The sequence below is a fragment of the Podarcis raffonei genome, chromosome 4, assembly GCF_027172205.1.
Source record: "Podarcis raffonei isolate rPodRaf1 chromosome 4, rPodRaf1.pri, whole genome shotgun sequence".
In the NCBI taxonomy this organism is placed as follows: Eukaryota; Metazoa; Chordata; class Lepidosauria; order Squamata; family Lacertidae; genus Podarcis; species Podarcis raffonei.
The window spans coordinates 29,064,143-29,091,928 of record NC_070605.1 but is presented as its reverse complement, the minus strand read 5'-3'; the positions used below and the strand labels follow the sequence as shown (position 1 = coordinate 29,091,928).

The 27,786-nt window shown below is 42.5% G+C and overlaps 1 protein-coding gene across 1 annotated transcript in view; it reads right to left on the bottom strand.

Moving 5' to 3' along the window:
• FRY (FRY microtubule binding protein) overlaps positions 1-27,786 on the bottom strand; it is a 151,384-nt gene that overhangs the window by 23,192 nt on the left and 100,406 nt on the right. The window contains exons 41-53 of the mRNA XM_053386021.1: positions 26,471-26,592; positions 24,736-24,923; positions 22,660-22,754; positions 17,322-17,929; positions 16,918-17,015; positions 16,649-16,819; positions 14,374-14,514; positions 12,757-12,939; positions 10,945-11,106; positions 10,303-10,377; positions 8,681-8,851; positions 1,680-1,880; positions 730-891 (exon numbers count right to left, since the gene is read on the bottom strand). Coding sequence (XP_053241996.1) covers positions 730-891; positions 1,680-1,880; positions 8,681-8,851; positions 10,303-10,377; positions 10,945-11,106; positions 12,757-12,939; positions 14,374-14,514; positions 16,649-16,819; positions 16,918-17,015; positions 17,322-17,929; positions 22,660-22,754; positions 24,736-24,923; positions 26,471-26,592 — 2,377 coding nt within the window. The remainder of the gene's footprint in view (positions 1-729; positions 892-1,679; positions 1,881-8,680; positions 8,852-10,302; positions 10,378-10,944; positions 11,107-12,756; positions 12,940-14,373; positions 14,515-16,648; positions 16,820-16,917; positions 17,016-17,321; positions 17,930-22,659; positions 22,755-24,735; positions 24,924-26,470; positions 26,593-27,786) is intronic.

The following is a 27,786-nucleotide window of genomic DNA, read 5'->3' as shown; positions in this document are numbered from 1 at the left end:
TGTGCAGCGACAAGTGCTTTCTCCCATAGCACCACCCATTTTTTGTTCCTGCTTTCCCCCCCCCTAACCCTACAGCATCATAACATGCCTGCAGCATAAAGCAATAGTGTTGACACTTCACTGGCGCAGTGGTCAAAATGTCCCATACAAAGCACTTATTTAACACGGCCTGCCTCTAGTTTGACTTACCAGCTCTGTCAATATTTCTCAAATAGAAGCATTTCCAAAAAAAAGTAAGCTACAGAAACAAATACATGGTATTTCTATTAAACTTTTACCAACCTTTGATAACTGTGTCCCCGGCATGCTTCGTTTCAGCATTTACATTCTTTTATTTACCAAACTCAGTGCATTACTGTAATCAGCATTCTGAAAGTAGACCAAACAGGCAAGAATGGAGCCCAAGGCAGGCAGCTGCACAATACAGCGCCCACATTTTTTGCAGGGTGGGGGGAGGAGAATGGAATTCATGCTTCCACCCACGGGACTATTTTTTTATTTTTATTTTTTTGGTACTGTATTAAAGTTGGTGGAAGGGTGATGCTGGCAATTCTGAAGGCTGAGAAACTCGTACATTTTAATCGACACTAATTATAGCTGGACATGCCGAATGAAAGTGTACAATCTGATGTAAAGCAATAAAATTGGATATTTTAACCGACAAACACCATATCCCGAACCACCGCTCCCCCTCTATTTAATAAAATTGCTTCGATAAAATTCATTCACCTTTGAGCCTTCAGACACCTGGAGATTATTCATTTCAGGCAAAGAAGCGTTAAAACTGGAAGTTCTTGAACTGAAAGGAGGCGGAGCTGTTGAAGATGCTTCACATGGTGTGGAAAGAGAGTCAATGTGGTTTGTGTCCTCAGAAGGGGAAAGTGTCATGATCTGTTAAAAGAAGGAACAAGGCTAAGGCTAAAGGCAGGATGGAATCCCTCCTGAAGAAGCGACACTGAAGTGAAAGGGGAGCTTCACAAACCCTTGCGTTGCTCATTTTCAGTGGAGTGTGTGCAAAGCAAACTGGTGTGGATTGTGCCCAGCAAATGACACCATTTTCCTATGAAGAGCCTCTAAATAATAATATTGAAAATAATGTAATATTCTCCACTAGTGATCACTAAACAGTTTAAGCTTGTGATTTTATGAATTCCATTAAGCTTTCTGTGTATACTAAAATCTGTTTTGAAAGCCTATTCCAGGTTATTGCGTTCCTTCCTTTTTGATGTTTTACGGAAAACAAAAGTTACATTATCAAATGGGGGGGGAGAGTTCAAGGGGGGCATTTAACTGAATGTGACATATAGTAACAAATGGAATAAAGACCCACTTATCACATTTGATATTTTCTGTATGCAGAACTTGCCTCTAACCGTGCAATCTTATATATGTCTACTGAGAAGTAGGCTCAACTGGATCCAACGGAGCTTACTCCTGAATTGCTGCCTGAATCTTTTTATGCTTGCCAACTATGAAAAGAAAATTAAGAAGAACGTACTTACCTATGTAAGGTCTAACCCTTTCTGTGTTGCTAGCAATCAGTTTAAGTATAAGAATCATGGATATATAGATATATAGATATATAGATATATATATATATAGATATATATATATATATATATATATATATAGATATATATAAAATGTATCTTCCAGCAGCCTATAATTTAACTACTTACTAGTTGCGACTGTTCTAGAATTTGACTTGTTGTTAGGTCTTCCTCCTCTGATGACTCATCCGAATCTTCATGGTTTATTTTGTTTAGGCTGGGTGTACTTCCTGAAAGCTGGCTTTCTTCCAGAAGCTGCATATCACACTTGTCCAGACTATCAAGAGAACGCCTGCGTACTCCCCAGTTGAAATTGTCCATGCTTTCACCCTGCAATCACAGCATTGGTTTGTTTTCTCTGCCACAACAAATCTCCACCCCCCCAAGCTTTATTTAGCAACATTTCTTAAGGTCAGTAAGGATTTAAAGAAAGTTAGACTTTTAGCTGCAAAATTATTTTTCATATAGATTAGCAATATATGAATAATAATAATAATCCATAAATATGAATAATCCAGAAAGGTGAAGCTACAGCAATTCCTAAAGGAAGCTGACAACATTGTAGTCAACAAATCTCTTCTTCACCACCCAAAAAGTCGGCTACATGTCAAATTTTGATCTTCAATGGGGAGGTGCACTTTGAGGACCATGGGGCAGCTACACCCCCATTTAAAAGTAAACGGCACCATCCGCTGGACAGCATTTATGTCCACTGAAATTATCGTAAACTGTTGGAACAGCAGCAAAATTGTTTTCATCGATTGCTATTTTATGCATTATGTGTTTATGAAAAGGGTACAATAGCAAACTTCAGGCAAAATATTCCAGGTTTTCTGTACGACACACATGAACACAGTACTCAAGTGCAGAGTGAAGGCAGAGCTAACACTTTCAATTTAGCATGCACAATGCAAGGTGTCAAACCAGCAGAGCCTTCTGTTTTAATCCTGCTTTTGCTTTACAGATTAGACATTAATTTCATAGGTACATTTTTTTAAAAAAAAATTAAAACCATTTTATTTTTGACATTTTTTTTAAAAAAAGAAAAACAAAGACATGCTCTGTTTTATTCCTAGTTTAGGTTTTACAGCACAATCCTATACTTGTTTACTCAGAAGTAAGTTCCTCTATGTTCAGTGGAACTTACTCTTTAATAAGCACGTTTAGGATTGCAGCCTCAGCCACTGAGACATGTATGATTCTGGAAATGGAGCCTGAGTATTTGTGGGACATTTTGCCAGTCATATACTTACTAATAAAGCAACATTTAGGTAGCACTGAAACAAATGTACAAACCCAAATTTTAATGTTTCAGTAAAGATCAGGGCTGGTAAGCAGATCTAACTATGACTTCCGCCACAAACTCCCAATTCCTCAGGCATGTTTGGAGAGGAGAAATCTGGATTTTACCATAAAAAACTGACAGTTGTCATTATTGTATTTGCTCAAATGTAAACCTTTTACTGATTTGAGCCTTTTAACACTGGAGTAATGGAATGCAGTAAGCCCACAACTTATCTGGGGGATTGCGTTCCAGACACTGCACCTAACGCCAAAAACGCATATGGTCAAAACCCGTTAGGTGGGATTGCCAAAGTTATTTTCCCTGGATGTTCACCCCCTTTCTACTTATTATTATTTTTTACATTTGCCGTGTGTGTAAAGCTGAACGTGCACATGTTAAATGCGTGTAAGTGACAGGGGATGCTCTCAGCACTACCTGGAAATTTGGGGGACTGGACCTGGGAACCTTCTGCATGCAAGTCGGAATTGCATCCTTTCCCTATTCCTGTTAAATGTCTGGAATTGGCACAGAGATTTAAGCTGGCAGGATCTCTTAAGCATTACCATTAAAGACCTCGGTTTTATTCAGCAAGAATCAAGCTATGCAATTCTATATAGAATTTGAACTCTTTTTTTTTTTGCACAAATAGCTGGAATAAACACTTGTACATATATTCATATATACAGTATGTTTTTTAAAAAATTAAAAAACCTAGCCACAATGATATGCCACTTAGAACCTAGTCAAGGTTCAAAGATTGCAAAGAATGGGAAAAGCAGATGAACAGGCAACTCCCATTCACCCTAGGCTTCTATGGGAGGCAAGGCAGAATATAAATTGAATAAGTAAAATAATAAATTTTCTTATAATGCAACATTATGGGCTTTCCCCAATTATTTTTTTGATTTCATGGTTCTCACTGTGAACGAGATCTGTGAACCCCACCTTGAGATTTTATAGTAGACTTAACACTTGAATCAGTTCCTCGTTCTTTAGAACTATAAAACATTTCTAAAGCATAGCAAGAAGTGGAACCTCCGTTAAACACATAACACACACACACACACACGCTGAAAAAGCAGAATATATCACAAGATACAAACAAGGCATTACATCTACTAGCACACGTGAGTTCAAATAGCATTATCTTACCTGAAGTTCCTGAATAGCAGATATAACAAATAGGAAACAAATAAAGAAAAGTATTTGTAAACATACTTAATTTAAACACACTCTTTATAGACATTTGCCCTACAATCTAAACGAATGCTACTAAACTGATAAACTTATCCCTTCTTGTAACTTTACAGACGCTTAAAAATACCATGATACTGATTTCACAACCTAATTTAAAAATACTGAATCGTGGCATCTGGCGACTCTATGGACAATTTAATCAGCATTTATCTGTGCATGATATGAGCAACTGGAAAACAAGGTACGGAAAAACGGTATTAGCAGTTCCAAACACTGTTTAATTCCCATATATCTACAGGAAGTTCAGATCTCCCACGTCTAAATTATTGGTCTATGACGTCGCTGAAGCAGCAATCCTATACCAATTTACCTGGAAGGAAGAGCCATTGAACTCAATGGAACTTATTTCCATGCAGGATTGCACAGTGAAACAAATAGTCACCACTTCTGTCAAGCCGAAAGTTGCTTCTATGTTTTTAATTGTTTTAAAAGCTATTTGTTAAGGCATTTCAGGGCAAAGACGTTAAGATTCAATAACAGGAAACACGTTACAGCACTGCCTAATAATACTGCTATTGTTAAGAATGAATGTGTTTTTCCATTATATACTCCACTTTTGAAGGCTTTGTATCTTCAAAGCAATCATTCCGGCCTGGAGCTAGCCTGTTCCCTACATGTAAACTCTGAATACGGGTCACGAGATTCAAACTTCCCATGTGAAACCTGGAACGGTTCAGAGGACCAGCGGTATTTCAGACACCGTACAGTTAACTAAGTCCCCAGTTTGAACTATCTAAGTAAAGGGGAAAGCCCCTCTGCTATTTCTGTTCAGATTCCTGACAGAATAATTGCTATTCCTCCTGAAACTAGTGGGTAAACAGCATTATATTTTTGAGAGAAAATTGGTGTATTTTTTTTAAATAAATGCATGAAATGCATTCACAGAAATGGGATGGCCTGTTTATAACCCAGAGAACTGTACCAAAATGTGCAAAGTAGGTATAACAGCTCCTTTTGTCCACCTCACTCCTTTGTCTACAGCAGCAAACAAGGCTGTGTGTCTGAATACTGCAGATAATAGCTGAAGTGCATGTGCAAACACTGGCTGAAAAGCAGCTGCAGCTCACTCAATTTCTTAACTATGGTTAAGAAATCAGCAGTATTCCAAACCCATATTAGGAGGCACAGTGGCCATGCCTGCAAGTAACAATATTTATTAAATTTCTCCACCATCCTTCATCTGAGGATCACAGGACTGTTTACAATATATATTAAAAACACACACAAAAAGGCACAACATAGTAACAAACAGAAGCAATACCCCCCTTTAAAAGGCCATAGATTATTTAATTAGTCAAAGGCCTCAGAGAGGAATGTTTTCGCCTGGCGCTTAAAAGATACAGAACAAAGGCACCAGGCAAGCCTCCATGGACAAAGCATTGCAGAAAGGGCACGTAAAACAATAAACCCTGGTTTGGTGCTACATGGCTGAGTCTCAACAAACCCAAGCAAATTGCTAGACTCACACATTTCCTCCCCCCTTTCCTTTGGCCTAGTAGCTGGGTCGGGGGGCGGGGTGAGATTTCTGCCAAATTTAGTTTCACTTTTAAGGATTCGCAGATTAGCATTACTTACAAATCTGTGAAAGCAACCTCTGCTGTGTTTCATAATATACCCAAATGAGGGGTTACAAAGCTGGCGCACTAAACTACCGTAAAGGTAAAGGACCCCTGACAGTTAAGTGCAGTTGCGAATGACTCTGGGGTTGTGGCGCTCATCTCGCTTTACAGGCCAAGGGAGCCGGTGTTTGACCACAGTTTTTCCGGGTCATGTAGTCAGCACGACTAAGCCACTTCTGGCAAAACTAGAGTAGCGCACAGAAATGCCCTTTACCTTCCTGCCGGAGCGGTACCTATTTATCTACTTGCACTTTTTGGTGTGCTTTTGAACTGCTAGGTTGGCAGGAGCAGGGACTGAGCAACAGGCGCTCACCCCGTCGCGGGGATTTGAACCGCCAACCTTCTGATTGGCAAGTCCTAGGCTCTGTGGTTTAGACCACAGTGACACCCGCGTCCCATTAGGTGGCATAGAAGTTAATAAATAATTTAGGACTCCTATGGCATGAGGTTCTACTTGCACAATGGGCTCCCCAGAACCCCGGAGCAGATTTTGAGGGTGTGTGGGAGCCAAACAGCAGCACCATAATTTCTCCATTTGTACAACTCATTTGTGGTGACCAGTGTTTGCCTGTAGTATGACAAACCAATCCATAATTCCTCTTTAAAAACTATTTCATAAAGTTTATTAAAAACTGGCTTCTGGAAAAGAGACAAAGTAGGACTTTGGAGTCTCTTCAGGTGCAAGCAAGGGAAGTCTTACTCATAGCAAACCCCTTTGTCCACAATGGAAAATACTGCTGAGTCAACATGCACAGGATTTCACTACAAATGGATTTAATACCAGTCTGAGCACAAATTCTAAATCATGCGAACCAAAGATCTATTCTCACACACTAAACTGAGTTAGTCACACAGGTTTTAAAGAGAATATATTAAAGAAAGCTAGGATAGCATTAGCTAGGTGGCAATTTCCTTCTGATTTCCCCCCCGGAAAGAAACAATACTTACTTTATTTCTCAATTATATTTATATATTTTATTGCTGTGCTACTTACAACCTCTTCAAGCAAGTACCATGAAAAACCAGTGCTCCTCAGATAAGACATATAGTATGCTGTTGCTCCTTGTATCGTTTGCTAGCTCTGTCTTAATAGAATTACTGGACTGGAGCTATTAAAGGGCTAATATGGGACAGCCTTGTGGAGCTATCTCGACACCTTCCCCAGCAGCTTGCTATTCTTCAGTCCCTGAAGGAATTTGCTTCTGGAGTGACTGGCTACTTATCTGAATTCTTTTTTTTTACTAGTTTAATTGCTGCTTATCCAGCTGTTGCCCCATTGTAACCATTTTGTATCGCAGCTGAGCCGCCTAATTGACTTTACTCATTAAGGTGCACTGAGGAGTTTCATCCTTCAGTCAGCCACAGCCTCACACCTCCAACTCATTTGAATGCAGCCCACAAGGCAGGCTGGCCTCCAGCTGCTGCCGAACTGCAACACCTATCATCTCTGGCCATTGGCCATATTTCCTGGAGCTGATGGGAGTTCTTGTTCAGCAATATCTGGAAGGTCAAAGGGGATCTATACACGCTTGCTGCTCTACTCCAAGCTGCAGGTGAGGATTGCATTTTAAAAAGTTAAAATAAACAAATGCCTGTGTATAGAAAGCTAGCCGTGTGAATTATTGTTGACCTGCCCCTGACACCACAGTGACCTCCATGTCAAGAAGCCAGATAAGCAACTCTGCCAGCTGCAACTGCCCAGCAGATCACAGGTTGGCCTGGGACACACTCTAGGGCAGGGGTTGGCAAGGTTTATCTTGCCTGGGCCAGATTGCGCCCGTGATTTCTGGCAGACGCAATTTCTGGCGCCGCAGAAGCGAGTCCCTGCGCTGTGCTAATTTAGAGCAGTCGCGAGTGGGCGGCTTGGTTCAGGGGCGGCTTGTGAGCTGGTCAAATGACCTCCGCGGGCTGCTTCCGGCCCATGGGCCTTAGGTTGGTGACCCCTGCTCTAGGGGAATTTATCTTTCGGGTGTAAGGAAAAGAGGGAGGGTAGCATGCGAATGCCCTCGTGGATGCGAATGCCTGTCCAAAATTGTCCCTCTTTGCTTTCTGGCCCTGTTTCCCCTCCTCCTCACTTAACCACCCTTTTCCCCACGGCGCAACGGATGTGGCAGCACCTTGCCTCCTCCAGCCCCTAACGCTGACGTTTTCTCCAGTCAAACAGATATAATTATTCCCAGAGGGAGCAGATCTACATTACCAGTAAAACGCCTTACCAAAAAAAGAAACAAAAGCAAGGCGTTCCAATACCCTTCAAGTGTATGATGTAAGCTGGATAATATGCCCTCGCAGCAACTCCGGTCAAAGACAAACTGACAGGCTTTTACCTGCCAAGACCTGATTGCAGGCCCTCGGGCTTCTGTTTTTCTCCTACGAGAGCTGATGAGAATTGCTAACACCATAGAGTGGAGCAGAAAACGGCACGGGGGCTTTTAAGTGCTGGGGATTTCATCGCATTTGTGCTGCATAAACATCACATATGCACATACACACATGCACGGGCCTAGGCTTAGGTTTCGGGAGGGCACTGATGAAAGCATCTGATTATAAGGCTTGTGCAGTGTGTTCATTAAATTCAAAGCATGCATCCTGTTAATGATTGGGCATGTCAGACATTTGGCTGTACTGAATCTTTAAAATTTTAATGCACAAAAACCTTAGTATCACTACAAATCACTAAAACGTTCAGCCCTAGTCTTCTGTAGCATGCATTAAAGTGTGTATTGAGGGTTTGTTTTTGTTTTTTTAAAAATTAAGCATATAAAGAGAAAAAAAGGTGTATGTTTAAGGAAGGGCATAGTAACTTGCCAAAAGTTAGCCTATTGCCCTAACACTGTGTAAACATTTATCGTTGCTCAGCTAAGTCTTTGCTAGAATATAAAGAGGACATTATTTACTGTTGGGGAAGTGCTAAAATGTGGCTTAATCTGCAGTAAGAGCAAAGTTTGTTGAGAGACAATGTACCATACCTCCCCGTCCTCCAGCTCCACATCGAGGAAATCGAAATCCCTAAAGACTCTGAACTGCTGCTCGCTGTTTGAATCATCCATGTTCTCTTGCTCGCGGGCTCCGTCCTCGGAAGCCACCAGGCTCGTCTGGTGCTCAATCAGATCCAAATCTCCACATGAAGAAAAAATCACCTAAAAGTCAAGAGGGATTTTTCTATTAAAAACAAAACAAACTCTTCCTCTACGACGCTCTTTTGTTAGTCTAATGGGCTTTTCAGAAAGCTGTACACACCTAATTCCTTCAGTGGGTATTTTTAGAAGGCTCCTTTTTATTATTTATGTTGGACAGGTGCCTTCAGATTAAACTCATACTAAGACGCAACTATGAGCTGCAGGAACACGTCCAAGCTACCTCCTAATGGGTGCAGATTGATGCTTCCTTAGTATTTATATGCATTTATGGGAACAGAATGCAACTGCGGGAAGGGCATGGAAAAGGGGTAAGCCAGCCCTTTTGCTTCTCAGTTGTTACAAGGGAAAGCATGTAGATGAATTAGAATGTGTTACATTTCAGCTGTTATTATTTACAAATATGTTTGAACTTCATCATTCCACAACCATGGCGCTAACTGTGCTTTTCCATCAATGGGGGAAGTTTATTTGTGGACTTTGTCTGTACACTCTTAGATGCAAGGGAGGGGGGGGGGGTCGGGGGAAAAGTGGGAGAGAGAGAAGTCTGTCTGCAGCAGCTGTTTTTCCAACTGCCTCTTACAGCTGATTTTCTACAGTTACTGATTGGCATCAGTTTTAGCAGAGGAAATGGCAAAAACAAAAACTGGAGGGTAAGGGCACCCCACCCCAAACAAACAAATAAATAAATGCAGCATGTACATTTTTGAACTTGGGGTGGGAAAATGGGCAGATTGAGAAATGTTAAGCAGGTGATACAGATGTACTACTAGCCATTTCTTGTCACCTATGGAATACCTGACTCATACTCTGAGACCCATATGTTTAGCCGAAAAGGAATTCCAACAACCAGGGTTTCATTTCTACCCTACTGTTTTATCTTCTATTTTGTTCCCATATGTATCAGCCAAAATGGACTTTGAATTCTCAAATTTCTAAAATGTTCAGGAAGTATAACGGTCAGAGGCAAATAGTCACAATGCTTAAATGAACAGTTAAGTAATTCTGACATGAGTTAGCTAGCGAGCCATATCTTAACAAAGCCGTTGAGAGATAATTTCTTGATACGGGGAGTGGGTTGGTGGGTAGACACATTATTTTATTTTAGTTACTTAACAAAATTTATATACCACTTGATTCTGGTAAAACCTCTAGTGGCTAGGAAGAAGTATTATAGTGGTCAGTAAAGAGCAGTTAAAAGCAATTAAAACATGTAAACATAATTAAAGTTTAACAGTAAAAGAGATTAAAACACACTAGGATCTACATGTATGGATAGGCTTGCCTAAACCAACAACAATGTTTTAACAGGCACATCTATTGTTTGCGTTTGGCTGAGAAACAGCATTCATTATGGAAGGGTCACATCATGCCAGCAAACTGAAGATAAAATTTAGAGCTGTACCTTTGAACTGTTTATGAATAAGCCCTAGAAGGAGAAATATGAGACTTACCGAAGGGTTTTTGCTCAGGCCGACTTCTTGACCACAAAGCGTAAGAACGTGCACTAACTTTTCTTTTGTCCTTTTCTTTTTTAAAAAAGGGGGAAGACAGAGACAGAGAGAAAAAGAAAGGAGTTTAAGCAATGCCACACATTTCAGAGCTCAAATCATAGAAGAAAAAATAGGGAGCATTTAACAAACACCGAAAGCTCCACTCCTGATATCTCCTAATTTTAGCCAAACCTTGTCTCTTGTAATTTCAAATGGATAAAGTTTTTGTAGGTGCTTTAGCAATTTTTTTTTAAAAGCTCAATTCCTGAAACTGGGTAGGCATTTTGTTTACTTATAAAAGTATTTATATATAGCCCTCCCATAAAATATCAGTGGTTCAGCAACATTTTAAAAACATTAAAGAAATACAAAACAATTTTTTAAATGATGGGCTACTCAAGAAAAAGTTAAACCACTACATAGGTCTCTTAGCACAAGAAAGGTCTTCAAGAGACGCCTGAAAGTCAAAAGTGAGGATTGTCTGCCGGATGTCTGCTGAAAGTGTTCCACAGCATAGGGCTGACTTCTGCTTGAAGTCAAGACAGGTCTCTGTAACACGGGGGACAACTGACAGCACTTCTCCAGATAATCCCTAGATTTTACCTGAGAATACTGGGGCCTCTTCCAGCTAACAGGAACAAGGACATTGGAGTTAGACCCAGAAGATGTTGAAGAAGTGCTACGGGTGACAGGCATTATTCTAGGCTTTCCATCCCTGCCTGAAGAACTCTGTAGCTCATCATATCGTCTCCCAATAATTGGAGTCTTAAAAGAAAACAATGAACAGTATTTAGCATTTTGAAGGGCTTTACAGTAAGAGTTTTTTGACCCTGGACCCACGAGAGGTGGTAGACTTTCCTTCCTTGGAGGTTTTTAAGCAGATGTCGGATGCCCATCTGTCATATATGGTTTAGTTAAGATCCCTGCATTTCAGAAGGTTAGACTAGTAGATGACCCTTGGAGTTCTTTCCAACTGTACAATTCTATGATTCTACAATTCTATAAGGCAGGGCTGAAGAGCACTCCCTAAGCATCGCCCTCTGGGAACCACCATCCAAGTAGGTCCAGAACCATCACAAAATGGTGCCACCCACCCCTAACTCAGTCATTCCAGAAGGATACCATGGTCGATAGTATTGAAAGCCACCAAGAGGTTGAGAACAATTAACAGGACACATTCTCCCCCCCCCCAACAGAGGTCATCATACAGGGATCAGTTTCTCTGTCAAAGCTGGGCCTAAACCCTGACTGAAGTTGATCTAGAAATTAAGTCTCCTCCAAGTGCACCTGGATCTGATCTGTGGCAACCCTGGATCTGGTTTGTCCAAGAAAGGGAGATTGGCAACTGGCTGGAAGTTACCATATTTTTCGCTCTATAAGACACACTTTTCCCCTCCTAAAAAGTAAGGGGAAATGCGTGTGTGTCTTATGGAGCGAATGCAGGCAGGAGGTTCTGCTCAGTGCTCCCTTTAAAGAGCCACATGGAGCGTGGGGAAAAGCCCCCAAGAGCCACACACACACTCCATGCGCTCTTTAAAGGGAGCACGGCTCTAGGGGGAGCCTTAGCTACACATAGCCTCTCCTGCCCAGGAGAGGCTGCACACGGCCAAGCAAGAAGCCAGGACAGCCAGCGGGATCGCTGTGCTGCGATCCCGCTGGCTGTTCTAGCTTCTGGCTTAGCCACTCAAAGCCTTTGCAGGGCATGGGGAGCCTTCATCCCCGTGCCCTGCAGAGGCTTCGCGCAGCTATCCCTGGCTTTTGCGGGAGGTGGGGGAAGGGACAGAGCACGTGGCTCTGTCCCTTCCCAGAAAAGCCCCCAAGAGCCGTGCTCCCTTTAAAGAGCGCACGGATCTTGCGGAAGGAAAGCCAGTAGGCTTGCTTTCTCTGAAGCCAGGAGGGCAAAAGGGATCGGTGCGCACCAGTCCCACTTGTTCTCCTGGCTTCAGGGATAGCCCCGCAAAGCCTCCTGAGGGAAGATGGAGGAGCGCTCCCTCTTAGCTCAGGATGTTTTGCGTTCCTTTCTTATTTCTTGTTTTCCTCCCCTAAAAACTAGGTGCGTCTTATGGTCTGGTGCATCTAATAGAGGGGAAAATACAGTACTTAGATTCTCCAAATCCAGGGAGGGTTTCTTGAGGAATGTTTTTTACCATTGTTTCCTTTAATCAGGCATTACAAGGAGGCATTAATCCCTAGCCTGGCCCAGCCAGCTGTCCCCTCCCTGCTAGTTTCTATCAGCCACGAGGGGCAACAGTCCAAAGTGCAAGTAGTCAACCACACAATTCCAAGTACCTTGTCCACATGCCTCATTGAAACCCATGTTTATGTGCTTTAAAATGACACAGTATTTCTATTTGCTTCAGCTTTCAAAGGGATATGCACTGGACACACAGATTTATCGCAACAAAAATATAGTACCTCCGAAATATCAAAATGGAAGTCTAACGTTTTCCCAGGTAGTTCTTTGGAAGCGTTGTTCCATACACGATGTATTTCCATTTTTGAAAGATCGCTGTGCTGCTGGTAGGAGGGCAAAACTAGGCTTGCTGAGCGCGAAACTACCAACTTCAATATATTTAGGGCTTCTCGCCAATGAATGCTCTGGAAACAATTTTTCACAAATATATAGCATATTATATATTAAGTGGGAACAAAATCTACGAGAAGAGGAAGAACATCACACACAATAAAATTACTTACTATTAATTAATTACAACGTAACAATTTGGGTGCTCAGTAATAGTACTAGTTTCAAATGCAATACAGGTTTGACAATATATAAACAGAATGTATATATACCGCACAGAGTTAAATGAGAATATTATTATAATATATAATCATCCTTTTCAGACCATGCATTAATTCTCCAACTGAGAATAAAGAGGACTGAATCAGCTTTGAATATTTTTTCCTGTAACGCTGGAATTAGGCACAGAATTTTACATTCTTACATTCTTGCCTTTTTTTGAAATCATTTCTAACTTTTGTATTTCCAGCAAAAAGCAAAGAAAACTTGGGTAGTGTTTGGACAGGAGTCTGATTTTATTTCAAGTATAATTTAATTGCACAAACATTTCCCTGAACCAGGATCCTTCCTCTGAGTGACAGGTTAAGGATGGAGGGGGGAAAAGGGGATCTGGAGTGCAGTGATAACTGCAGTACTTTTGCCTTTTGTTTGTGCTCTCCTTTTCCTTTGCCTTACTCCTTGCAGAAAAATTCCAAATTGTCTTGAAATATGTATCTCAGAAGCAGAATGAATCAGAGTGTTGTTGTTGTTGTTTAGTCGTTTAGTCGTGTCCGACTCTTCGTGACCCCATGGACCAGAGCACGCCAGGCACTTCTGTCTTCCACTGTCCCCCACAGTTTGGTCAGACTCATGTTTGTAGTTTCGAGAACACTGTCCAACCATCTCGTCCTCTGTCGTCCACTGCTCCTTGTGCCCTCAATCTTTCTTTCCAAACATCAGGGATGAATCAGAGTAAATGCATGCTATTCTGGGTGTGAATTCTGCAACTGATTCTGAATGCAAAATTTGGATTTAATGTCTACAGAAGTTGGGGCTGACTAAAGCAGCAGTGGTGGACCTTGGGGTTTCAAATTTCAGCAGCACCCTGTGCAATGCTAAGATTCGGTGCCCCCCGCCTCTCACGCTCCTTTCTACAGCATTGTTGTGGCGCCCCCTGCAGCACAGCACCCAATGAGGTCAAACTGGTCATGCTACCCCAAACCACCTCTGGCCGCAGCATACGTGCAGCAAATCAGACACAATGCCAAAGCATAGCTTGGCACTATGTGAACAAGCCTGGTCTGTGTTTTCTTCTCCACTTCCCCAAAATTCCCCCTTCTCATTTCTCATGTGATAGTCTGCCACATTTCAGAGGAAAGGTTTGACTTGCCACTAACTTAGGAGTGAAAGGCAAAACTAGGTTACATGAGGCCTTTGTATTTTATGTGAGTGCATATAAATCCTTTTCTAAATGAGCGAATAAGCACTGTTTTTTTATACAAGCTCTATGAGGTGCATGCAATACTTACCTGAACATATTTTTCAATGGTCTTTAACACCTCCATGTTAAACTGTTTTACGGGAATGCCTGATAGGTCCATATAACTAAGAAGACTATAGATTATCTGCAAAAGGGACTGTTGCATGCTGGGAAGCCCCTTTTCCAGCAGCTGTGAGAAAACATAAACAAAATCATAATCCTTACATTAAAAACACACCAATTTTGCTGTTAAAGAGGTAAAATGGTGAGAGATGTGGGAGGAACGCAACGTTTCACTTTTCTAATCATTCCATCAGTGCTAGCATTTCAGTTTATCTGGTGGAATAACCTCTCCTCCTCTCCCACCTTTCACTCTTATGGGGGTTCTCCCACCCCCAGAGAAGATTTTGGGAGTGTAGCAGGCAATTGGTGTATGTGTGGAAGAGTCCCATTGCACTAGTGGGACTTGTTGAACTGGCTCCCGCTAGTACACCTATTTAGTTGAATCCAGCTCCTGGATAATAACTCTGAAGATCATAGGTTAGAATCTTGCACATTAGTGCACTCGGCTACATACAGATAATCTATTTCATTATGGAACTCAGATGAAACGTTCTGAAGGAACTCACTTTGCGCCAACTTTTACAATAAAAAATTAACCTATGGAACCTAAACATCCTCATAGTTCATTATCTAAGCCAGCCTACCCACAACTTCCTTGTTTAGCCTTCTTCCACCATTGCTAACCTCTGGCCATGTTGGTGCATCAAAAGCAAATGTGCTAACTTTCAAAAGCTGGTGCCGTTACTGCTTTTTAAATTTCCAAGGAGATTTTCAGGTGTTTTCATGCATCTATTTTGTATGTCCTTCAAACAAACTTGAGCGTCCAGACCCAAGTTGTGGAAAGGAATACCAAGAGCTCAATATTTATATAAATCAAAATAATATAACACTTGGTAATGCTATTCTGGTTCTCAGTGAACAGTCACAGGAACTATCATAACAATTCTAATACATGGAAAAAGAACTCACTTGTGTATACATTCCTTGTACAGTCCAGGATGATAAATCAGCATAATCAAAACAATGCTGTAGGAGAGGCAAGATGACAGTTTTTCTTGCACTCCAATGATAGAAGCAAGGAAACTCTGGTTTGTTCAAAAGAGGCTGACATTTTATCAAAAACTGCACATCGCAAGGCTATGCCAGGCGATGGCAAACTCGGCCCTCCAGATGTTTTGAGATTACAGTTCCCACCATTCCTGACCACTGGTCCTGTTAGCTAGGGATGATGGGAATTGTAGTCCCAAAACATCTGGAGGGCCGAGTTTGCCTATGCCTGGGCTAGGCTTACGCTGAAGTACATTCCAAAAAGAATGCAAGTTTATGCAGAAGTCAGTTTCATTTATTTCAATGAAACTTATCCCCAACTAAGTTTCACAAACCCATAGACTTGATTAGTCACAATGCTTTGTTTCGTAAACTTTCATTGCACACTGTGACAACATCCCTGGCAACCTTTAGAGCAGGGATGGTGAACCCACAGTCCGAAGGGGGCCCGCCAAGTCATTTCAACTGGTCCTTCAAGCCGCAGTCAAATCAATGCATTCCAAAGGCACCTGTTCCCCACCTTGCAAAAACCTCGCTTTGTCCTCTTGTGTGCGTCTACCGCCAGGTTGGAGGTTCTCAGGAAACAGGAGGGAGAAATCCATCCTTTTCCCTGAACACCTCTAACCTGACAGTATGCAAGGGGAAGAGGCATCTTTGCGAGGTCAGAAGCAGGCACCCTATCACATCACCGTAATGCGGAGGGCTAGAAACAGTCATTTATGCTTCAGAGAATGATCTGTGAACAGCAAAATAGAGTGTTTCCTATCCTCCGTCACAGCGCTTAATGAGGGAGCTGTCTCTCTCTCTCTCAAACAGTTCAGAGAAAGAGAGCATTTCTGCTGGTTATATGTGTATACGAGAGAAGGTGCCTCTGGAAAACAGGTTTATTGAGCATTCCTCCTGATTTGCTTGCACAGAGGTTATACAATGTCTGCTGTTTATTATGCATTCATTCTAATTTATTTATTTTTAATGGTTAATATCTGTTCTCAGGGTCTCCTGGGGGAGGCAGTCCTAGCCTTTGGGTCAATTGTACACACACAAATACACAGGAATTCCTTCGCTGAATATTTGGGAACATAATGTGCAACCCCTAACCAGAACTAAACCCAATTCACTTCAATGGGGCCTACTCCCAGATAAATGGGTTAAGATTACAGCCTTAGGAAAGCTGCCAGTAGAAGACAGAAATGGACTGAGTAGTAGAAACATACCTCAGCTAAATATGTAACCATGTTCAGAGTAGTATCAGCAAACGTTTCATGAAGGTAACGGCAAACGACGTTGACCCAGGTTGCACAGTCTCTTGTGTAGCTGTGAGTTTTATAAAGAGTCATGACGTGGGCTAGGTTTGACAGCTTGGGGTTCTTTTCTTCTAGGCAGACCTGGTGACATATAGGGAACATGAAAGTTATGTTAACAGCGATCCAAAAACAATCCTGGGGTTTAATTAGACCGACGACGAAGTGAAGACGGATGGTACCTGAGCAATCCTTTCTGCGATATCCTTGCAGAACTGATTTGGGCCATCAAAGTGCTGAATTAAATGAGGCAGGAGGCACAGAACATTCAATGGAAATCCTGGCGCACACAAAAAAGTAGAAATTTGAGAAGGCATGAATAATTCAGATTTCAAATTGTACTTTACGCTGTCATAATAAAGGCATATATGCCTCCACTTTAAAACATCCTGTATTTACATAAAAACGTGTCAAGCGCATGCAGTGTGATATTATATTTGGAGGATTAGTTTCTTATATGCAAAACATAATGATTATTATCAATTGCTATGAGGGACATATTCCTTATAATAGATACTTGACCTTTTAGCTAAAAATGCAGAAGAAACGCAATCAATCAATGAAACAGAACATCTATCGACTGTACCTATGGCTTGGGAGGAATCCACCATGGACACGCGTGAAACTGGGGTCAACAAACTGAAGAGCTGCAGCGTAAGGTCCGTGGTGGTAAGGGAAGTGAAACCTTTCAGCAGCAGCTGCTGGAGCCCTGAGAAATCTGTCCACTTCAACTGCCCTTGCAGCTTTTCTAGCTTTTCTCTGTTTTCCACTTTATCCAGCGGCAAATGAACAAGCAGCTTATTCAGCAACCTCAGCGCCATTAGATATTCAAACTCAAAATCGGATTCCATCAAAGCTACAGCAACCCAGAAGATGGTGGCTAACAGGTTCGTAGGGTTGTTAATATTGTTAGGGTCTGTGAGGCTGTCTTTTAAAGAGGACGAGCTCCTGGTTTTCGGGGAGAGGCCCTGCTGAGTGCAAGCCTGTATCCTGTCGAGGGTGGCACTGCGAGGAGGGTCGGAGGATCGGTCCACATCCCCAAACTTTTTTGGCACTGAAAAGCTCCTCTGGTGCCTGCTGCGCTCAGCGGTTGCTGTGTTGCCACCTGAAGCTCCCGCATTGACATTCAGCTGCCCTGTACTCTTCCGATTTGCGGTCAGCTTTGAACTTGACGTTAAATCCGGTGATGATGAACTAAGCAAAACAAATCAAAACAAAAGTTACTGGGCCCAGTACTTGGAGATCCATGTGAACAGGAGCTGCCCAATTCAGCTCAACAGTAAAGAAGGCCTCACTCAAGCAATCCCACTCCAAATACAAAACACTTCTCAGCAGTTAAGTCAATTCCTCTTCCTTTTTTGCTCTACGTGCAAATAGGAGCACTCATATGCACACTTCGGAGTCACTGGACCCAGACAACGGCATTAAGAGCAATTTCGGAAGGCCCAGTTCTAGACTTGGGGTCTCAATGTACTTTCTATTATGGAGATAAAGCTTTGCTGCCTTTACACGATTTGCAGAAACACAATACACTAAGGGAAAGGAGCAAGAATGTGCAAGTATGTTAACGAACGTAATTTTTATAGATTTGAGAATTTTTGAATAGAGGATATGGGTTACTTGAGTGCAGAATTTGGTTATTTATTTATTTTTTAGGGCAGAATATACACAACCTATACCTCAAGAAGATATAAACCAAAAGGAAAATATGGGTAAATTAGATGCAAATAGAAATTGATGCAATCATTGGTAAACCCAGCCACAATGTGAAGATTAGCGTCTAGTGGGCAGGCTTTGGGTTGTGGTCTGCAGTGTAGCTACATGAGGCATATACGTAGGAATTTTTTGCTGAGAAAGCTGGCTTGGCCCAGAAATGAGCTCCATTCCTAGCTGTTGGGTAAGTCTTCAATTAGACTAGGAGGGAGGTGCCTGTATATTAACTGGACCCTCATTCTGAGGACTTTTGCTGCCTGCCCAGCTGCCAAGGTCACCCAGCAGCTGCATGTGGAGGAGCAGGGAAGCGAACCTGTGTACAAAAAATGGAAAAGGGGGGAAACCACCAAAGAGGAATTCAAACAAATAGCCAGCACGTGTAGACACAAAGTCAGAAAAGCTAAAGCACAGAATGAACTCAGGCTTGCTAGAGAGGTTAAAAGCAACAAAAAAGGCTTTTATGGGTATGTTCGTAGCAAAAGGAAGAACAAAGAAACAGTGGGGTCACTCAGAGGAGAAGATGGTGAAATGCAAACAGGGGACACAGAAAGGGCTGAACTCCTCAATGCCTTCTTTGCCTCAGTCTTCTCCGATAAAGAAAACAATGCCCGACCTGAAGAATTTGGAGCAAATGATTCAGCAGAGGAAACACAGCCCAGAATAACTAAGGAGATAGTACAAGAATACTTGGCTAGTCTAGATGTATTCAAGTCTCCAGGGCCAGATGAACTGCATCCAAGAGTATTAAAAGAACTGGCAGATGTGATTTCAGAACCACTGGCAGTCATCTTTGAGAATTCCTGGAGAACAGGCCAAGTCCCGGCAGACTGGAGGAGGGCAAATGTTGTCCCTATTTTCAAAAAGGGGAAAAGAGAGGACCCAAATAATTACCGCCCAGTCAGTCTGACATCAATACCAGGGAAGATTCTGGAGCAGATCATTAAGCAAACAGTCTGTGAGCACCTAGAAAGGAATGCTGTGATCACCAATAGTCAGCATGGATTTCTGAAAAATAAGTCATGTCAGACTAACCTGATCTCGTTTTTTGACAGAATTACAAGCCTGGTAGATGAAGGGAACGCAGTGGATGTAGCCTACCTTGATTTCAGCAAGGCATTTGACAAGGTGCCCCATGATATTCTTGTAAAGAAGCTGGTAAAATGCGGTCTTGACTATGCTACCACTCAGTGGATTTGTAACTGGCTGACTGACCGAACCCAAAGGGTGCTCATCAATGGTTCCTCTTCATCCTGGAGAAGAGTGACTAGTGGGGTGCCACAGGGTTCTGTCTTGGGCCCGGTCTTATTCAACATCTTTATCAACGACTTGGATGATGGACTCAAGGGCATCCTGATCAAATTTGCAGATGACACCAAACTGGGAGGGGTGGATAACACCCCAGAGGACAGGATCACACTTCAAAACGACCTTGACAGATTAGAGAACTGGGCCAAAACAAACAAGATGAATTTTAACAGGGAGAAATGTAAAGTATTGCACTTGGGCAAAAAAAATGAGAGGCACAAATACAAGATGGGTGACACCTGGCTTGAGAGCACTACATGTGAAAAGGATCTAGGAGTCTTGGTTGACCACAAACTTGACATGAGCCAACAGTGTGATGCGGCAGCTAAAAAAGCCAATGCAATTCTGGGCTGCATCAATAGGAGTATAGCATCTAGATCAAGGGAAGTAATAGTGCCACTGTATTCTGCTCTGGTCAGACCTCACCTGGAGTACTGTGTCCAGTTCTGGGCACCACAGTTCAAGAAGGACATTGACAAACTGGAACGTGTCCAGAGGAGGGCAACCAAAATGGTCAAAGGCCTGGAAACGATGCCTTATGAGGAACGGCTAAGGGAGCTGGGCATGTTTAGCCTGGAGAAGAGGAGGTTAAGGGGTGATATGATAGCCATGTTCAAATATATAAAAGGATGTCACATAGAGGAGGGAGAAAGGTTGTTTTCTGCTGCTCCAGAGAAGCGGACACGGAGCAATGGATCCAAACTACAAGAAAGAAGATTCCACCTAAACATTAGGAAGAACTTCCTGACAGTAAGAGCTGTTCGACAGTGGAATTTGCTGCCAAGGAGTGTGGTGGAGTCTCCTTCTTTGGAGGTCTTTAAGCAGAGGCTTGACAACCATATGTCAGGAGTGCTCTGATGGTGTTTCCTGCTTGGCAGGGGGTTGGACTCGATGGCCCTTGTGGTCTCTTCCAACTCTATGATTCTATGATTCTATGAACCCAGTTCACCAGATTACGATTCCACCGCTCTTAACCACTACACCACACTGGCTCTCTCTCCATGACTGCATATATGGAATGAATGCATGCAATCTAAATTTTCAGTTCTCCACTTTTCTCTAACAGGTGATAGGAAATGACATCCCTCCAAGGCAAAGTCTGCCTTCATTAGATTGGGAGGACTTGGCCAATGCCTCTGAAAAAGCAAATCAAACAAGGACAACACAGACAAACTGGGCTCTGTATCCCATCATCCTCCACATTCTAAGAACCATCATCGCAAATTTATTAAAGCGGGGTAGAGGAATGCTCATGAAAGAGTTGTGTCAGAGATCTGTCAACGCAGACGCACATGAAACCCAGCCTTGACAATATGACACCGAGTCAAAGCCAAACACGCCCATTCATGTGGCACCCAGCAGAATAGTTTCCTCTGTGGGCCATTTAAATAAAATGCCCATCATTCTGCTGTTTGAAAGAATTAGTAAAACTGCTGTGATTGGTGACACAATGGGAACAGAGGTCACCATTGCTGGGAAGGAAGAAAGGAGGGTGCTCTTTTTCCCTTCCCACCAGTTGCAGTTCTGTTCTGTATTCCCAAAGTCAGTGCTTCCATTCTCCTGAAGTTAAGTGGCACAACTGAGATGGGAGAGGGAAGAAATATGCTCAATAGAAGACTTTACTGATAACCATGAAGAATGGTAACAGATTGGACTTTACTGATAACCATGAAGAATGGTAACAGATTGGACTTTGGTAAACTTAACTAGATTGATCCACTGGGGGGTGTGAGTTGGGATTTTGCTTTTGTATATTTTTCTCTATTTTTGTAATTTATTTGTTTTTAAAAGATGAGGTAAATAACACTCATACATCATTGACTTCTGGTCCCACTTACCCTTAAACATTGTGTATAACCCTGAGATGGAAATGGACAATAATTCAAACTTTATTGCGTCGACTTCTTTTGGTGAACTATGGTACACCTGAAACCTACGCTGGGGGTTACATTACAGAGATGGCGCCTAAAGCCAAAATCGTGTATAGTCAAAACACAATGGGTTCAATGGTGGGCGGAATTGCCAAAGCCTTTTTCCTCAGGCACCTTCCCCCTTCCTACCCCCTTATTGATTTGAAAAAAAAACTTTTTGTAATGTGCGTAAAGCTGAATGTGCACAAGTTACCATACTTTTCCGTGTATAAGACGAGGCTTTATTCTTAGAAAATTATGTTCATAATCGGGGGTAGTGCACTGGGGGGACATGGGATTGGTTGATGCAGCGAGTCAGAGATTGTCAGCAGCTATTGGGCGTGTTATTGGTGGCTGCCTCAAGGGCTGTTGTTGATTGGCTGTCGCTGCAGCAATTGGGCAGGCAATAGGTGGCTTCTGCCGGCGAGGGGACAGACGATAGCTGGCTTTTGCGACGCATGTGAGTGGCAGTGTAGGTGATGCTGGTGAACGATTTTTGGCAATCCCCCCAAAAAGCTCAACAACTCTGGGCAATCCCCCCATTTTCTTAATTTTGAGTCCCACTAAAAAAGTACAGTAAATGTGCGTAAGTTGTGGGCTTACTGTGTTGTGCAAGAGCAGTGAGTTTTGTGGTTTTTGGTACTGAGCTAGGCAAAATAATCAACAAAATGTTGGGGGGGTGTTGCAGTGTCTCTGCCCCATAACTGGCAGTTTTGCACAGCTAGACTTCTCGGCTTAAGACATCTCATGAATCTCATGAAGAGATCTTTTCCCCTTACAGTATGTGCTATTATATAGCCTTTCATGACAGTGTTCCAGATGTAACAAGGACTATGCTGCTAATTTAGATTACTTGCACGCAGGCTGTTTTAACAAATGGGGGTTGAGTTTAGTTAATTGTGCCATCTTTCCCTGTGCAGTTCAGAGGGTGTACTGCCTTAATAACCTGGGAGTTTTACTGAAAGGGCCCTTATAACTAAGAGGCAAAACTCCTACCGAGACAAAACTGTCAAAAGATCACTGTTCTTCAGGCAGTCGTACAGATTATCCACAGTAGCCTCTAACGTCAGCAGCGCTTCCATAACGTAGCCCTGCCAAAAAATGCAGAAAGATGGTTACTTAAGTATGAATGCCCAGCCCTCCTCAGCAGTATTCAATATGCCTGCCATCTAACGTTTAGTGTTTCTCATATAATGCTGTTAATCATAGTTATTCGACCTCTGGAACTAAACTCTGAAAAAGATGGACCATTTATGATGAATGGCTAGTTCTGGATAGTTTCATAAACATCAATATTAGCTAATTATTTAATTCATTAAGTAAGCATGACTTCAGGTTTATTAATTCAGTTTCATTAATGTGTGAACAAAAGAAACTAAAAGTCGGTGCACGTGATTATATCCCTGCTATCACTCCTTTGGTAAAAAACTTATAGTGAGCACCTTCTCAGACCTGGAGCAACACTGGATAGATTCCACAGTGCATGAGATGTCAGGAAAGACATAAGACCTGCAGTCTGTCCTACTTTGTTGTACAAGAGTGTTTTTCATTCTCTGTACCTTCCAAAAATAACTGAAGACATTTTTGTTTCAACAAATATTTCCACCTGGATAAAAAGGTCTCATGTTCATTTTTAAGCTGTGATTTTAAAATAATAATAATTAAAAAACTAATTTTAGCTGTTTTTGGATAGATGTGTAAATTACCTTGGCACCCATATAAAAGGTGGTTCATATTTTAGTAAATAATAATAATTCTCTCTCAATTTCTCTTTGAAGATTCTCATTTGTTGCTCCCAAATACTCAGCTCTGTGTTGCTGAACAGAACCAAGAATGCAATGTTGCCTGGAAAATTTTAGCCTTGTATGCATCTGCAGCTCTCAAGAGTTATAGATGTTAGCAACTGCTGTCAGATCATATGCGGGAAACCATTATTTATCTCTTTTGTTTTAAGTAGAGGGCATTCCAAGGCAAGTCTTTTCCAACTGCTCCTGCCTATGAATCCCACGTCTTTTTTTTTTTTTTTTTAGCCCTGCTGAATCCCATGTCTAGTCTTGCTCCAGTTCTGAGAAACTGAACTCTGTGCACTGTGATGAAATGGGTTTGCTACACGCCGCAATTGTGAAATCATGAATAAACTCAGTACTGCCAATTTCTTTTTTAAACTCTCCGTGCAATGCCACCATCTAAACAAATCAGAATCCAAACATTTTCTTCTCCACACATCACAACGATGTTTAATCAGGACTCGTACAAAATTTGTTGAAGAAACAAATATGCGAGCAATAGGAATCACTTTTAATGTCTCCAGTAGCTTTGCAACGTTTTAGCAAATTAAGTTCCAGTCGTTTCAAGCAAACACGGCATCATTTCAAGGCCCTGAGAGTAACGAAGAAGGGTGATAGCTCTAGAGCACATGATACCATAAAAAAGGCTCTCTCCCCAGCCGCCATCCACCTCACTGTATTTTTCATCCAATTCAGGAGAGGCAGTGGATGTGCTGGATTAGTGCCTGGGCATGGTAATGGATTGGATGAGAATTAATAAACTGAAACTCAACTCAGAAAAAAATTGAGGTAGTGGTGAGGGGGTGGTTTGTTTGTTCTGGTGAATGGTGTTCAACCCATTCTGAAGGCTGTTGCGCTTTCTCTAAAGGACTAGTTTTTAAATAGGAGGTGTGTGTTTGATGATGCACCACTGTCCTTAGAGGCCAAAATGGCTGTCACTGCTATACTTGGATGGAGACAGCCTGGGCACAATTACCCACGCTATGTTAACCTCAGGCCGAGATTCCTGCAGGATGTTGTGCATGAGGCCTTTGAAATTGGCCTGGAAACTGTAATTGGTCCAAAATAGGACTGCCAGACTGTTAACTGGGACTCTGCGATTTGATCATGTTTCTCCAGTGCTTTGTCAGCTGTGCAAACCCCTGGCATCGCTAGGTAGGAACAGGAAATACTCCTATTCAAAATTTTGGTGAACCAACTGCAGGTCAGTTCAGACTAGACTGATTGTTTCGCTCAGTATGAGGCAACTTCCTCCGTTCTTATGAATGCTGAAGTATATTTGTACCTGAATCTCCTCTCCATGTTCTCCTATAACTTCCACTAATCTTGAAAGAAGATCTGACAGTGCATGTGCAGATAGAGGTTGTTTTAGAGCTCGAAATATCTGGAAAGAACGGCCAGCATAATGTCTTGAAGAACTGGAAAGGGCTGTTTGCAATGCAATTTCGCTAAGATGCTGCTCCAAATGAAAACCTAAAGTGGAGGAAGAAAAAAATTCGTACTGTCAAATGGCAATCGATAAATAATGTGGGAGCTCACAAATTTTAATTTACAATCATTAAAAATTATGGTCAGGCTAATTATAAGACTGGCTGCAGATGTAAGCAGCAATAGCTTTAGGAAAAGAACTTGTGTGATGATAATTAGGGCAAAGGGCTGAGGTCAGAAGCCCAGGCCAGGAGTTATTTCCTCCTGCGAATCCAGGTAAAATTCTTCCACCCAAACAGTATACAGTGGTACCTTGGGTTAAGTACTTAATTCATTCCGGAGGTCCGTTCTTAACCTGAAGCACCACTTTAGCTAATGGGGCCTCCTGCTGCTGCCACGCCGCTGGAGCATGATTTCTGTTCTCATCCTGAAGCAAAGTTCTTAACCCGAGGTACTATTTCTGGGTTAGTGGAGTCTGTAACCGGGCAGCGCCAGGGGAGGAGCGGACGAGGAGCTGCAGCTGCGGGAGCGGAGGCTCGGACGGGCAGCCGGCGAGGGAGACGCGGGAAGAGGCGAGTGATGGTACCCGTGAGAAGAGATGCTCAGATGCCCAGCCTGCTTGGCCGCAGGTGAGCAGGAGGAGGTGGAGCTGCTGGTCTCCGTGTGCCGTGACCCCGAGGTTCCCGCGCAGTCTCTAAGCGGCTCGCTCAGACATCCACGGGGAAGGCCCGGAACACGATGAACAAATTGAACTTCCACAATAACAGAGTCATGCAGGACCGACGCAGCGTGTGTGTTTTCCTCCCCAACGACCATTCCCTCAACATCATCATAAACGTAAAAATATTGTGCCATGAGTTACTGGTCCAGGTGTGTGACCTCTTGCGGCTGAAGGACTGTCACCTCTTCGGACTCAGCGTCATTCAGAACAACGAGCACGTCTATATGGAGCTGTCCCAAAAGCTCTGCAAGTACTGTCCGAAAGAGTGGAAGTCTGTAACCTGAAGCGTCTGTAACCCGAGGTACCACTGTAATTAAAGGTATGAGCATAGGCACTCTTCAATTACTGCTCATGGGGAGCAAAGACAGGGTTCTTGACATCCAGAGTGAAATGGCTAATATGAAAATATTTGCACCATCTGAAAATTCTAAAGATAAAGCAGACTGCATACAGAAGTTCCCAAGGCATCTCCAGGTTGGGCTGGGAAAATTCCCTTTCTGAAATCCTGGGGAGTCACTGCCAGTCCTCTAGTGATCCTCCAAGTGTTGTTGGCCTGGGAGGATGGAAATCGTAATCCAACAATACCCGGAGAGCACAGGTTCCCCATCCTTGGTATAGGCAATAATGAATTACACAACAGACTTGACTTGGTATAAGGCAGCCTATGCTCCTATTTTATGTGAATAATCACCTAAAATCAGTCCATAAAAATTAATATAGGTACAGAAATTCTCCCCTGCCCCCCTTTTTATTAACACTACAAAATGACAATTGCTCGCAGGGATGGTATGAGAGAAAACAGTAGGAATTATTCAGCAAAACAGCACCAGTTGAGGGTCACCATAAAAACAACAACCAGTTGATTCAATACCTGATTTGGAATCTTTAAAGACAGAGACAACATGACGCAAGAAGTTGGTAAGCTGCTCTGCACTCTTTGTATTCTGGTTCTTGGGAGTGATGTCCTCGTGGCACCAAAGAGGACCAAACGCCCTGAAAAGAAGAAAACACACAGGCATTTTTCTTTAGTATCCAGTTTTCAAAAAAGGTATAATGAAGCTGCAGTGTCGCCTCCTCTTTCTCCTAAACTGAGAAAAAAGTGGATTCCATCCCATTCATTCCGATCCACATTTCAGAAATACAATTTATCCCATCCTTACAAAGTAACTCATCTTTTTCTTTTTACTATGATCTATTTGAGATAATAGCAGAGCTCCAGTTTTCCATGGCAAGCGAAGTGCAAAGCAAAAGGAAATTTATGAAACGCGAATGTCAGGTAGGGCTGAGATGAACCTTCTCCCATTTCAACTTTTGATACAAAAGCAATACTTTGGAGCGGAGGGGGCAATGCTCTGTGACTTCTTCTCCCACTCACTTTGTCTGTGCGAGCCCAGCAAGCAGCTAGTTCTGCACGTTTTGTTTCTCTTAAACTGGGCCATCTTCTTCCAAGGAATACAGATCCCAGGCAATCAGGGATCAGATGCCTACTATGATGACATCACTAAGGACAAATGAGCCAAATGGAAGTAAGGGCCATGTTTTCCTGCATTACTGCAGGGTCGGAGGTGGGCATGCACACCTGCTACCTGTGCCACTGCAGAAGTCATCATACAAGAGGGGAAGGTGAAGTGCATCTCTGCAGCTGATATGGTCTTACTATACTGTAGCCATTTCATTGCCTGTTCTGGCTAGTGTTAGTTCAACCAGGCAAGTGCTTTTCCAACCTGCTGAACTGCAGTTGCTCCTCATCTAGTACCCTGTTGAGCTGTAGTTGTCTGGGTAAATCCCACCACCACCCCCTCCATTCCTGGCAGGGTAGTTGCTGACCCAGCACAGTGTGTGAATACTTTCACCCGTGGCACTAAGAGCACCCAGAAAAATCACCGGCAGTGAGATCACCGCTGGCAAAACAGCATAAACAAGCGCTTCCCATTTCGTCTCAAGTCATAGCACAAGGCAACTATAGATTAGTTCCTCTACCATTGGAGGTTCTCGCTCCTCCCACCAAACCCTCAAGTTATTAAAGGATGTGGGTACATCTGGATGTGAAAGAGAAAACCAAACTTGGAACGGAATACAATTATCGGTAGAAGCAAGTGGCCGAGAATTGCAGAAGTATTTCATTTCACTTTGCTTCTCCACAGGATTTAAAATAGTCCTCAGGCCTCAAGTCACTGACGTTTCTTC